This window comes from Orbicella franksi, chromosome 5 (genome assembly GCF_964199315.1).
Source record: "Orbicella franksi chromosome 5, jaOrbFran1.1, whole genome shotgun sequence".
Lineage (NCBI taxonomy): Eukaryota > Metazoa > Cnidaria > Anthozoa > Scleractinia > Merulinidae > Orbicella > Orbicella franksi.
The window spans coordinates 10,073,270-10,087,126 of record NC_138149.1 but is presented as its reverse complement, the minus strand read 5'-3'; the positions used below and the strand labels follow the sequence as shown (position 1 = coordinate 10,087,126).

The 13,857-nt window shown below is 37.5% G+C and overlaps 2 protein-coding genes across 3 annotated transcripts in view; one reads left to right on the top strand and one right to left on the bottom strand.

Annotated features, from left to right (window-relative positions):
* Positions 1–11,197, bottom strand: part of LOC145487062 (kinesin heavy chain-like) — a 33,456-nt gene extending 22,259 nt beyond the window's left edge. Inside the window, exons 1-11 of one of the 2 annotated variants that reach the window (XM_081465770.1) lie at positions 10,677–11,197; positions 10,475–10,562; positions 5,157–5,230; positions 4,434–4,538; positions 3,729–3,777; positions 3,532–3,587; positions 2,858–2,945; positions 2,020–2,144; positions 1,488–1,592; positions 955–1,012; positions 517–607 (exon numbers count right to left, since the gene is read on the bottom strand). In XM_081465770.1, coding sequence (XP_081321896.1) covers positions 517–607; positions 955–1,012; positions 1,488–1,592; positions 2,020–2,144; positions 2,858–2,945; positions 3,532–3,587; positions 3,729–3,777; positions 4,434–4,538; positions 5,157–5,230; positions 10,475–10,562; positions 10,677–10,805 — 968 coding nt within the window. In that variant the 5' untranslated portion in view covers positions 10,806–11,197. Of the gene's footprint in view, positions 1–516; positions 608–954; positions 1,013–1,487; positions 1,593–2,019; positions 2,145–2,857; positions 2,946–3,531; positions 3,588–3,728; positions 3,778–4,433; positions 4,539–5,156; positions 5,378–7,234 lie in introns of both variants that reach the window. The other variant, XM_081465771.1, reaches the window with a different exon arrangement.
* The window catches only part of LOC145487068 (mitochondrial carnitine/acylcarnitine carrier protein-like), a 141,622-nt gene that overhangs the window by 96,724 nt on the left and 31,041 nt on the right, over positions 1–13,857 (top strand). The window lies entirely within an intron of this gene.

Genomic DNA, 13,857 nt, shown 5'->3' with positions numbered 1-13,857 from the left:
ATTGCTAAATACATTTTCCATTTAAATAAAATTTTATCTATCTTATTTACTTACCGTGAAATGATTTTGTGAGGCTAACAAACTTACCACAGCAGTTATTTCACTTTATCAACTTCAAGTTTTACAAAAACTGCAAAAATTCTTGTGCATTTATTGGCTAAATTTCATTGTCAATATGCGCAAAGACACAAGAATTTATAATTTATGCAACGCGTCATCGAGAAAGAGCAGATAATTTGACAATTTGTTATTGTAAACAAACAAATTGACGTCCGTTTTTCAGGCATCTGTCCTGTTATTGACGATGAATTTCATCATAACATTGTCAAAGTAGTCTGCAGATCCACTTGGCTATCGCCTCTTAGATCCACAGCTACTTTGACAATGTTACGACAAAATTCATGAACAATAACATGACAGACGCATGAAAAACTGACGTCAATTGTTTAACTGATAAATAGCTACTGCATGTGCAATAAATATCGATGAACTTTCATGAGATTTTCAGCGCATTACCTTTGGCCAAACATAAGAGTTGACCTCGTCTCTTGTTCATTGAATGACGAAGGTGAACAGCAGATGATTATGGTTGTCCGTGCATTGCCACCTTTTACAAAACAAAAAGCAGGAGATCAGTGACACAAATCATGTTGGCGATTAACAAAAGAATTAACATGTACATGTATTTGATCTTACAGCAAGTGTTTTCCAGGGCCTGGTTGTTCTTAGCTATTTCAGGAAGAGGTTAAATTTTTAGGCTCATTTAGACCATCACAGCAAACATGTTTTTGGTATGGGTCAAACACAAATGGTACACAGCCCCCAAAAAAGTTTTGTCACAGTTAAATTCTGGTGTGAAAATGACTTTTCTTTATCCGTCTTGGTGCAGAATTTGTTTTGAGCCATGATTTTATTTTTCCAGGGCATCTACCTCTAAACAGGGTTAATACTCACCCAAACTTTCCTGCAATATTCTAGTCATTTTGCTGTCTCTGTAGGGAACATGGGTTTTCTAGGAACAAAAAAAAAAACAGATGTAACTCAGTGTATGTTTTTCTGACAGATATCCTGGACAGGAAACCATCCTTTAAAAACATCAATTTCGTTTTTTTTTTTTTTTTTTTCATTTTATCATAAGCTCAGTAATTCAATTTGTAACATCTAGACTACACACAGTCAAACATGTACATAGCCTGTGAACAGGCTCCTAATTGGGTTATAAGACAAAAAAAGAAGAAACTGGCCAGCAGGGTCTAGGGTGAGCAGAGCATGCTGAGAGTGGTGTGGGGAATTTTTTGGCCAAATTGTTTTTGCGCTCTGACTAACTGACTAACCAACTTGGCAATTGTCTTTCAAGAACGTGACTTATTTGCTTCAGTCCATTACGTGTAAGTGAACTTTCTAGGGATAGCCAAAAGTACTTGTGTCATAAGAATGCAGACCTTAAGGATCCAAACCACCATGGGAAGGCTGTGTCAAAATCTTACCGTTCCTTCTGCTAAAGCAGAAATGACATTTCCTAAAGCCGACAATGACTTGTTGATGTTCTTAGCTTCATCCAGGACAGCACCCTCAGCTCCAGTTTTGCTGACCTAGCAATGAAATAGCCATATATTGGCCTCAGATATACACATAGTTGCAAATTCCCATAATGTTATTCCATAACAGCTATTCACATACTTGATAATTGATATTTACATCCCACCCAAATCAAAGACTGTGTTCATTTACTGTAAGTGCTCATAACAACAATGTGAGGAAGCATCATTTCTTTACAAACAGGATTTTCAAGAACCACAATGCAGGTTCTCGAAAAGAAAAACAGTGTAATTAGATGGCACATGCCATTGTGCCTGAGCAGACAATGATCCTTAAATAGGTTCCTTTTCTAGGTCAGGGCTTAAGCACAAAGCTAACATCCCTGCCCCATAAAAAACTTGTGGTTCAGTAACCCACAGCCTCATAAATGGCCAGTGTAGGAGATACATCGTAAGATATGAGTTTCATTTTGTCCCTAACCTTTTCAGATCCAGCCAAGTCAACCAAATAAAGTTTGCCACTTAATTTCTTGTTGGTTTCCACATTTTCTTGCTTGATGTGAAGGAGGAAAATGCTGTGACTTCTTGAACTATGCTCATTCATGTCTGGTAAACCAAAAATCAAAAAAGTTGAGGTTCTATTCCTAAACTATCGAGACAACAAAGAAAGACTAAATTATGTGTACCACCCCCCTTGGTTAGTGCACTCATTTCCGGATCGAGCGGTCCTGGCCAGGGAATATTGTGCTGTGTTCTTGGGCAAGACACTTTACTCTCACAGTGCCTCTCTCCACCCAGGTGTATAAATGGCTACCGGTGAACTTAATGCTGGGGGTAACCCTGCAATGGACTAGCATCCCATCCAGGGGGGAGTACAAAATTTAATAATCCTAGTCGCTTCATGCTACAGAAAGCAGGATACGTTCAGGCCTGGTGGGCTAGCAGACTTTACCTTTTTACCAAGCCCTGAATGGATCATTGTCTTGTGTTCTTGTGCAAGACACTTCACTCTCACAGTGAACCAGCCAGACAGGTTACTAAGCTCAAAAAGAGACTTTGTCAAAACCACCCACCTTATTTGATTAATTTGGTCTCTCAACCTCATTAAAAAGGCATTCATTAAATTGTACTTGAATTGAAACAAATAGTCAAACTATGAAACTTGTGTACAAAGTTACATAAAGGAGTGTCAACAAGAGTTTCACCATGCAAGACAAAATCCCCTTGATGGTGAAATCTGTTATTCTCAACACCGGAAAGCTTGGCGACATACAGTATTATTGTTTCTTTAAGGAAAAACTATTGAATGTCTGACTTACTTGTCACTGCTACATGCCGATTGGCTTTTCCTTCATCAATGATTTCCATAACCTCCTCAGGACTGGACACAAACCTTTCACTTGCACCCTACAGAAATCACATAAACCTGTTTAAAATCCTTCTTTTGGAAAATCTAAAGTGTAGTTCATGCTGTAATCCTGAATCATACATGACCAGCAAGCAAAGAAGTGATGTTGATAGCCTGCTGTTGGTGAATTGCATGGTCTGGCCACTGAATTCTGTCCTTTCCTTGCACACCAGGCAAGTGTAGTTTCTTGGGAATTTTTTTTTTTTTTGGGAGGGGGGGGATTACAGACTGAAGTACTGTAAGAGATGAAATTTTGTGGGGCAAGCAAAATGACTTCCAGGCTAATACATCAGATGGTTACTGAGAGGGCTGTCATTAAGGGCTGTAACCCGCAACACCTGTTACGGCTGAGTACGTTTGATTTTTCCTTGATGCTATGGATGAAATTGCTTGTCGCTTATAGAATTCACCTACAAAGTAACAAATTTGCTACAGGCATGGGGAATAAGGTGTGGAGAATAGGGCTACAGGTGACTAAAAACTTAATGACAGTCCTGTTACACATTCCCTGAAGTGAGATTGTAGCCAGGATGCCTACTTTGCACCCTGATGTGTAGACAGTCAGTTTAATCTTCCTTTCCCTACCTTCACATAAGGTACTCTATTTTTGTCTTCGTGAACAGCTAGGTTTGTTTTTGTAACTGTAAAGAAACAACAGGATTTAAAGTGTAAAAGAAAAGAGTAGCAGAAACCATGAAATAACAATCCGCTGGATTAGGCTTACTGTTACTTAGACCTACAGCTGTAGTACAATGAAACCAACTGAGTGCCATGTATCTTACCATCTAATAGATCTCTGATCTTGTCAAGGTAAATTTCAAAATAGGAAACCTAAAATCAGAAAAGAGAGACTGATATTTCATTTGTCTACCTCTTTTTCAAGCCATACAAGTTAGAATACATTAAATGAAACTAAACAATGTACATATACTGTTGACACTGCACCTTATTGTTAAATAAAATTCCATCTTAGGTAGATACAAGTTATACATCAACAGATTCTCCTTGCAATTACCATAGATTTAATGTCATGTTAGTTTGGAGAATTTGATATTACATCAAAACATAGAGATGTAGCCAACGGCTGGCTGCCCACTAGCAAATTTCACAGGCTGAACAACTGACATTATTTTCACATGGATTGAAAACAAAGACTTCGGGTAACTTTGAGGGTGCTAAGGCCAGAAAAACTGGCCGAGCTTGTTAATAAGACAGTGTTTACAGTAGATTTCTAATAACGAAACATTCACCATCTAGGGACTACACGCAACTTTCGGGTTTCAGGCTACCTGACAAAAGACAGAATTTCTCAAATCCAAACCATCCACTCTTTTAACCAGCAACAGAACTGGAAATCACATTTATTGCCCAACCAGATTTTGTGATAATGTACATATATCAGACTAACTATATCTTCCATACTTTATAAATCAGTGCGCTAAGATATTCAAACAGAGCCATCAGTATCTAATTTAAACAACACTCGCCTTAATGTGAAACTCCAAATTTTCATCCATATTGTAGATGTAATTGAATATATCTTGTACAATTCGAGGAATAATTCCTTGGTTGACGGGATCATTAAGATGACCCTACAAGAGTGAGAAATAATAATAATAACAATCATCATTACAGGGCTGGAAAATTTAAGTGCTGTCCGGTTGTCCAGGACAAGTAAATTTTCTTACCAAGCAAGTAACTTAATTCTAACCTGCCCAATGGGTAAGGGTTCAGGCAAGTCGTCGACCAAATAAATAAGAAAAAAAGTAACCTAAGACTTGCCTAGGACGAGCAAAATTTGAGAGCTGCTTGTCCGAAGGCCAAGGTGGCATTCATGCTTCTTTTGAGCCCTGCATTATTGATGGCAAGAACACATTTCTACATGTTGGAGAAAAATGTTGTTGTTTCAAGATTCCTCCATATGTTCCAAGAAAAATCTTTTATACATGTATATTATAGATAGGAGTCCATCCATTTCACAAAACCATGTTCAATCTTCACTGTAACTCTCATTATCAAATGAAGAGGAAACGAAAAACAATGTTAAGTGAAAAGCTCATGCCCAGGTCTCTACGTTGTATCTCTGTGGCGGGGTAAATTTAATTCACCCATTTCACTCTATCAGTTGTACATTAATTGTACATTACTTTTGCTCAAATTTATGGAAAAAGTACTTAAGCCTAGCATAAAATTCCACATCGAAAGCTTACCTCCATTGTGTGGGTCTTCCCACTCGATGTCTGTCCATAAGCAAATATCGTTCCATTATATCCATTGAGCACATCTGTGGAGAGCAGTACAATTATAAGGAAAAAACTAAACTGTACCTGTAGTTGAATCTTCGCTAACAGACACCTGAAGGCAGACACATAATCACTGTCCCTGCCACAAACTAACACTAATATATCAGTGTTCCTGATAACTGAGGGGTCTCAAGTCAAAACCCTGACAAGATCAGCTACATGACCCGACAAATTAATATAAAATTTATGATGATTTGGTGGGCGCAGTGGGAATTGACCCATTGGAAATAGACATCCTGCCTTGAAAACTTAGCTGAAACCCTGATATATACTGTAAACTACATTCTAACTTGTAATTTTCTGTGAAGTATATATGAAATAATTCATATTTGAACTGCGGAAGTAGATGAAAGTGAAGTATGATCATCGCAGTAAATTTTCCAATTTAAGCAACTGGAAAGAAGAAGCCTGAAAAAAATCAGGGCTTCAACGGGATTCGAACCCGTGACCTCCGCGATACCGGTGCGATGCTCTACCAACTGAGCTATGAAGCCACACATTGGGAGCGAGGTCAATTGAAGCCCTGATTTTTTTCAGGCTTCTTCTTTCCAGTTGCTTAAATTGGAAAATTTACTGCGATGATCATACTTCACTTTCATCTTCTACCACAGTTCAAATATGAATTATTTCATATATACTTCACATCATTTCACTCACGGTAAGATATGAACTCAATTAATTGACCTCGCTCCCAATGTGTGGCTTCATAGCTCAGTTGGTAGAGCATCGCACCGGTATCGCGGAGGTCACGGGTTCGAATCCCGTTGAAGCCCTGATTTTTTTCAGGCTTCTTCTTTCCAGTTGCTTAAATTGGAAAATTTACTGCGATGATCATACTTCACTTTCATCTACTACCGCAGTTCAAATATGAATTATTTCATATATACTTCACATCATTTCACTCACGGGAAGATATGAACTCAATTAATTGACCTCGCTCCCAATGTGTGGCTTCATAGCTCAGTTGGTAGAGCATCGCACCGGTATCGCGGAGGTCACGGGTTCGAATCCCGTTGAAGCCCTGATTTTTTTCAGGCTTCTTCTTTCCAGTTGCTTAAATTGGAAAATTTACTGCGATGATCATACTTCACTTTGTAATTTTCTATAAGCAAACATCTCTCTAAAGTAAGAGAGACGCACTAGCCTTAGAAGGTATGGTAGCCTTGTGGTTGGCATGCTGGAATCCATCATGGAGAAACAAATAAGTAATGAAGGTCATCCATATTGCTAAAAAAAGGGGGCATGAGAATCCCCAGTTTTGATTGCATTTAAAATGCACAAGCTTGACGAAACGAGCAACTCTAAAGAGTTCCATTGCAGACTCTTTTTTAGGTTGGTTTTAAAAACAATGAAAATGAGCAAAATTAAAACAGCAGTAACTCAGTTGAGCCTCTGGTTTGTAAGTTTGGCATACACAGTTGAACAGGAGGTCCAATATTTTTTAACTTCCAATCAGAACTTTCCAGGGCCACTTGCTTCCTGCCCGCTGGTCAAGGGGAGTGAAGAACCCATCAGCTTCACTCAGAAAATAGTGATGTTATATATTATCAGGTATGTACAAGATTTCACACTGATTCTCCTGCTAATTTTCCAGTAAATTTTCATTGTTATATAGTATTTAAGAGAAAAAAAGGACCAAAAATTTTTCCATGGTCCACACTTTTATAGACCATTAGAAATGATGCTATGAAATGCCCACAAATTGCAGTGAAAACACTCATCTCCAACTTATGCTTCCACTTAAGTTTTGAACACATTATGACATCATTTCCATAATCTATTTAACAATTAGATTAAGAGATCAAGATTTCTATGAGGTGATACAGATAGTTGATGAGGCCAAAGGCTGAATCAACTATCACCTCATAGAAATTGAGAGCGAATAATCTAATTGTTTTAGTAGAATTCTAACTGAAACAAAAGGAAATTACGGTTTCTAATAATATTTATACATATTATTCAACTTCATGCTTCAACAAAATCACACGCTCTGAATTGTCATTGGAAATTTGCAGTTGTAAACCTGCACGAATCCTTTTTTCAATAATTTCAAGTTTGTAAGTCAAAACATTGTTGTAACATTGTTAATCTTCTCAGGAATTTAGTTATCCATTTCTATCTAAATGTTCCTCCATAATTTTGGGAAAACAAAAAAATGTCGCCATTTCGTACATGACCGACAGCCACTGCACTCTAATGGCTGAGAGTGTACGAGTAGCTCAGCCAACCAGATTGCAGCATTTGCATTAGTATACTGGCAGAACTCTTCTAATACAGTATAGACCACTCAAAACCCACTAAATGTGGTTGATATGTACACTATTTTTTAAGTGGAAATAAGAAATATTCCAGAAAATGTATGTAAATTTAGACATCCCCCTCTGCCAGTCCATATTTCTTATCACCAGTATCCTTGTGGGCAGGAACCTATCTTTTTCCTAATTAAATTTTGCTTATTACTTAAAAATCTCACTTAGCCTACTATTTTAAAATTTTTAGTCCAAAAATAACATTTTTTCCAATACTGATCCAAAAAGCTTGAAATTATACAGGAAAGAAAAATACAATTCTGCATTATAAGATGATCTCTCAGACATCACAAAATTAGGACTGTCTGAAATATGTGAAAAACACTTTTGTAATTGATGAGGTCTTACAATTTTTAAATGAAGTTTAAAATATCCACAAAAGTAAAATCTAAGGGGTGTAACATAAATATGCAAAAGCAGCAGCTAAACACAGACAGTTCCAGCTTCACAGACCAGCAACAGACAGACTACAGTAAGCTTCACAGCATGACATGCAAAGTTGGCACTTTTACATGTATATAAAGTCTTGAATGAACATAAAATTTTCCAGTTTTAAAAACAGTTTTAATTAGCCTCTCTTTTCCTGCATATCAAGCATTCATTGATGTCGCCGAAACTTGATCTTTGCATTTTCAGTATGAGTAAATCAATAATGCCTGATTTCTCCTGACTATAAGAGAATATCAATGTGTGTGTTGTCTAACAGACAAGCTGGCCACTGAAAAAAAGTTTTAGACCTAAATGAATGTCTTAATCACCTTTAGTAGTTGGTATTTTGCAATTACAACAAGCTTAAAATAACTTCTTTATCAGACATCATACCACAGAATAACACATTAAATGCACAGGGTAGAAGGTCACAAAAAAAACAGTTTGTTGAGAGCCTACATGTCAAATACTATCAAGAAGTACTTAAACTCAAGCCAATATGCACAATTACAACAATAGGTGTCTTAAACTACCGATATGTTAATTTCCTAAAATGGAAAATTATTTCTCCTCTATAAAAGCAGCTATATGTCTGACAAAAAGCACAATTTGATATTTCATTCACACTTGGATATTTACAGAAAGTGAAAAATACTGGGTCATGAAATAACTCATTTGTACTGAAAAAAAAATCCTTTTAACTTGAAATTTACATATTATGGAAGGTTCTTGAAATCGATTACTTTGGAGACAATTAAATTACGTGTGAAGTTCTTCGTGTACATAATAAGTATCGTTCAATACACGGACTGGCCAAATATTCTAAAGGAACTGATTACAATGCAAATCGTAAGCTTTGAAAAAGAACGAATTCTCGACAAATCCTTGATGCGTTGGCTGCAAGCACGAAACCCATTCTTTTGCAGTTAGGTCCTTAATATTTCCTTCGAAATGCAAAGGAACGCTTCGTGCAGTGATAAATAAAGCTAAATAAATGGGTAAAACTTACGCAAAAATTAACACGATTCTCGAAATCGTATCAAGTACAGTCTAACTAGGTGAGAGACACTGACAGTCAAGAGAAAACATAAACAGAGTTAAGGAAAACGTCTTCAGTTATCAAAATATAAAGTACCCTGAGTTCTTATTCTTATCAAATGAAATTATGTGCGATCGATGTAAAAGATTTTCCAACCTGTCAAGAATTAGCAGAGGAAAGTGACAATATTTAACTACTTCGGACATAACTAGAATATTACAAAGCTATTTAAAAACATGCGGTCGTCAACACCAAACTGCCGCTCTCAAAAAGGTCGCTTTGAAGACATATGATTGCGGTTGGAACTTTTTGAAGGGCAACGATTCTAGAAAAGGCAATGGAAAAGCGGCAAAAAGTCGGAAAATGATGACATTAAGTCCCTAAAGTCAATAACAGGAAGAGCAAACTGGCCTTTTCAAAAACGCCATGTGATTAAACAAGAATACAAGACCGTTTATTGCATGAGCCCAAAGACCTCGGTGGACCAATACGAAAAAATCTTCAAAACACATCATTAAGTATCGCATTATCTTAGCTGCCCAAGATAATAAAATTGCACCCGACATTGTACCAAAAACTTGCTAAATTTTTCTTGATTCATATTCAAATGATTGTTCTTTACTTCCAAGAGAGTTGTTTACCCAATGAGTGTGACTGGGTTTGGAATATACATGTAAGCCTAGAACTTTCAGAGACATAAGAAGAAAATATTCAAGCTAGAAAAACCGAAGACCGATCGCTTTGACTCCCACAAATTACTAACAAAAGAAATCCGATATATACCTTTCTTTAACCACCAATGCAAAATCAAAGCCACGGTAAATAAATTAATAATACAAAAAATTCGAGCGACATGGCGACTGTAATTTGCTGTCGATGGAAATATTGACAGCTTCTCGACAAAGTCTTAAATTCACGATCAAGTAACAGTTTTTCCCCTGACAAGATTTCGTAATCCATGTTTATTCAGGTGCACAAGAAAACCTAGATTGGCGCCTGATGACAACACCAAAATTTTTCCCCCGTTTGTAACCAAAATCATCAAAACATTTCTGGAAGTAGCATACAGTAACTAAGGATGAACGCAAGTTCAACCAACATATAAAATGTGTGTTTACAGAAGATCAAGTCTTGAATTAACATCTAATAAGCTCGTTCTTTTCCTGAATTAAATGGAAAACACAAAAAGAACTAAACAACAGCAATAACTATCAGAAGACTTGGTCGTCGATGCAACTCGAGGTAGATGTGAAATTAACAACGTTATGTACAGCAAAATGAATCTACATCCAGCAGATTGCAATATCACTCTGTCATTTCTTTACACTTACGCTTAACATCTCACAGGTTTAACGGACATAGCGGCCTTTAAGAAACCTGTGTCCAATTCCGGTGTAAATTATAATCTTCTACAGCACCTACACAACAAAAATTATCGCATAAAATACCTTGAACGATGACCTGGGCAGCTTCGACGTACACTCTCTCTTGAGTTGTATTTGGCTTGAAAACGCGATCAAATGTAAAAGTTCTCCCCTGAAACGCACAAAGCAAAAGTGAAATTTGTCAACGACAGGAGCATAACTTGGATAGCGACAGGAATATTTGCGCTTTAATTTACTGTAGTAAGCTTAAATGGTGGCGACTCACCCCGTGAACGCAAGTATCAGACGTTTGAATAGATACTATATTTTGTCCTCCTGCCCGAATTTCTGCGTCCGATTGCGGTCGAAACCGCGAGAAAACCTTGATATTACACTCCCTGGGATCAGGATTCATGGCTAAAGCAACAACCTCGCACAAAATCTACGGCGATTACAATGAATAACCAGCTTTCATGTGTGATCCATCGGCAAATATTTCGGGTTTCACGTAGAACATAATTGCCGGTAAATTCACTCCATACCACCAAACGAGATCAAAATAACCCTTTGACTCGTCACGATGTTTCTCTGGAGATTGTTGAATGTATCGGAATTACTTTACGACTGTTCCGGCTCCTATTTCGAGGCCATTTCTCCACATATCCCTACAAATTCACGTTGACATCGACTACTCCGGGTCGGCCATTATTTCCACCTCCACAAACGCAGAGCATTGTGGGTAAGAATGCCTTCGACGTTTTGAAATGGCGCCCACACGCCAATCACATTGCCGCAAAGTAAACAATAACAAGTAAATAACACTTTAAATGGTGCGGAAAAAAAAAAAAAAAAAACAGCGGAGAGGTGAGCTAAAATTTTGGGCAACTTCAAAGTTATTGTTGTGTAAATCAAGAAGGGCGAAAGGAATTAATAGATTTTCACAATTCAGAACAGTAAATACCGCGAGCCGGAAGTTGGGCTAAAGAATGACACTTACCACAATAACAGTGGCAAACTTCAAAATCGCCTTATTAAAATCCTTCTTTTCATTTCTAAGAGCCTTATTTTAGCAACGGCCTGATGTTGTATTCTGCACGAGTGTAAGAGTATTCCGTTGAATACACCCAAGGAAAGGGCCTACAAATTGGAAAAATCAGAAAGGCTGGGCATAAGTTTATTTTTGTTGTTGCTTTTTTTTGTTCGTTGGCGCATCTCATTAAATGCCTTTTGAAATTTCACCCCGTAATCACCTTTGTAAATTCCATTACACTTAACTCTTGAACTTAAGAACCTTAAGGGACTTAGAGTTTCTTAACACTGCACGATTTTATCGTGCGATATAATCTGATATCAGACCAGTGAGTTATGCGTGATGGATTACAAAACAATCGTTTAACTATATTGGCCCGTTTGACCCAAATATCTAAGTAATGTCAGTTTGTCTTCTTAAAGGACATTGAGTGACAAATGAATTTTTCTATAGCTGAAATGTAGCCTTTAATGCCAACTCAAAAGTCTTCAGCAGAAGATAAATTATAACGCTCCATTTTCATGTAGATAAGTTAGTTCTATAGAAGGTCTCTCTCGGGCAAATTGTGACAGTATTTTAATATTGTACCGGAAGTAACTGGTAGCATTCTGATCGATTAGCAGACACGACGTCGAGATAATTATTGTTCACTTGTCTCGCTGTACAGAAACCATGGATAATCAAAAATGATGGCGAAAACTTCTATTTATAAACCAGTTGCATGGCTAACCAGTTGATAAGGCTGATTGTAGTTGTTTCGTTCAAAAAACCTCAGAAAAAAGGAAAAAAATGATTTGGAATACTATTTAGTGAGGAGGAAATGAACGCCTTTATAATTCTTATTATTTTATTGCTATTATTTTTTTTTTCCTTGCTATTTTCAACGAACAACGTGTCATCATCGATCGTTTTCACTTTCGTGTCGAAAATAAACGCCTGGTCACGACACGGAATAATACAAAGTTATGAATTTATTCATTTACAAGTAGACACAAGAATATTAATGCCAGTAAGAGCTTGTGAATTCAAAAAGTACAACAACGGCAGCTAGTCATGCAGTAATAATATATAACAAGTGTTTCAAATATAGTTTCCGGCCTCACACGTACATTTTTCATGATGATCGTTCTTTGTTGCCTCTCCAATATAGTAGACCGAAGGCGAGAAGACGAAGTAAAATAAGACCCGTCTTTCTGGCATCAAAAGTACTAAAGAGGGTTATAAGCAAACGTTTGATAGAATGACGATCCCTAAACGGAAGTTGCAGGAGTGAGCTCACACACGAGTAGCTACAAGTGGTGCACCTGTTCCGCCGGGAAAGTTGGGGGGGGGGGGGGATCTCCGGGGCACCCGTTCAGATCATTCCCTTCATCAGAAGTTTATAATTACAAACACCTGGCTTAAAGAGGCTGGCAACAGTTTCCAGTTCTTTTCTAACAGCTATAATCTGAAAGATGAGTTCTACCAGTGTTAATAAAGGCTGCGTTCCTTTGGGGTGATCTGGATCAGGATCAGTGATCCAAGATCTGTCTGGATCATGGTGCATCAAAGAAACAGATGAATCCATGAAATAAAATGGATTCATCGGTTCTTTTGATGCACCATGATCCAGACAGATCTTGAATCACTGATATTGGTCCAGATCATCCCAAAGGAACGCACCCAAGTGATGCTGCAATTATGGTATCACACACATGCCCAATCATTGGGTGGGAACATGTTGTTGTCAATTTCGTGACACAATAGGTTACCATAGCAGAATTTTTTAAAAATTTGTGAAAAGTTTATTCTTATCCTGCTTATCATAATTCGATAACAAAAATGGGGGTCATTGAGGTCATTTTTGAGTTATAAGCGCTTAAAGCTTAAATTAAGGGTATTTTTAGCAGGCCTCACTGTTGCTATGCTCACAAAAATGACACTAACGTGAGTCACCAATGGTTGGGCAGTTTTTTGATACCATGATTGTGGCATCCACCGATATATGGAGTGCGTTATAATGCCCCATCAAAATCTACGTGTTGGAAAGTCCTGTAAACTGTTTTGAGCCACCTTAAGGCTGAATATTGTTTTGAGGTGACAGCGGCAATTAAGTTTTAACATGTGTTTGGCTTGGCTTGCTTTCTTTCTTGTTTTTAGCACATGGGGCTTTGAATTCAAAGAAAAGAATTTTTGTTGAGTCCATTACCTGCCCCCCCCCCCCCCACCCCTCTCCCTCCCCTGGAGACATAATAATCAAGAACACAACCCTTAGGGGTAGATCATTTAACTTTTGAGGGAGTGTTTCAAACAAATGTCAAATGTTTGAAGATGTCGATGCGCTTAGCTACAATTAGCTAGTTCTCAGGTATGCCACTTGACTGATAAACATAATACGCTAAAAATCCCAAGTGGCGGGGGGCAGACCAGTTGGCTAATTACAAGCTATTAATTATTT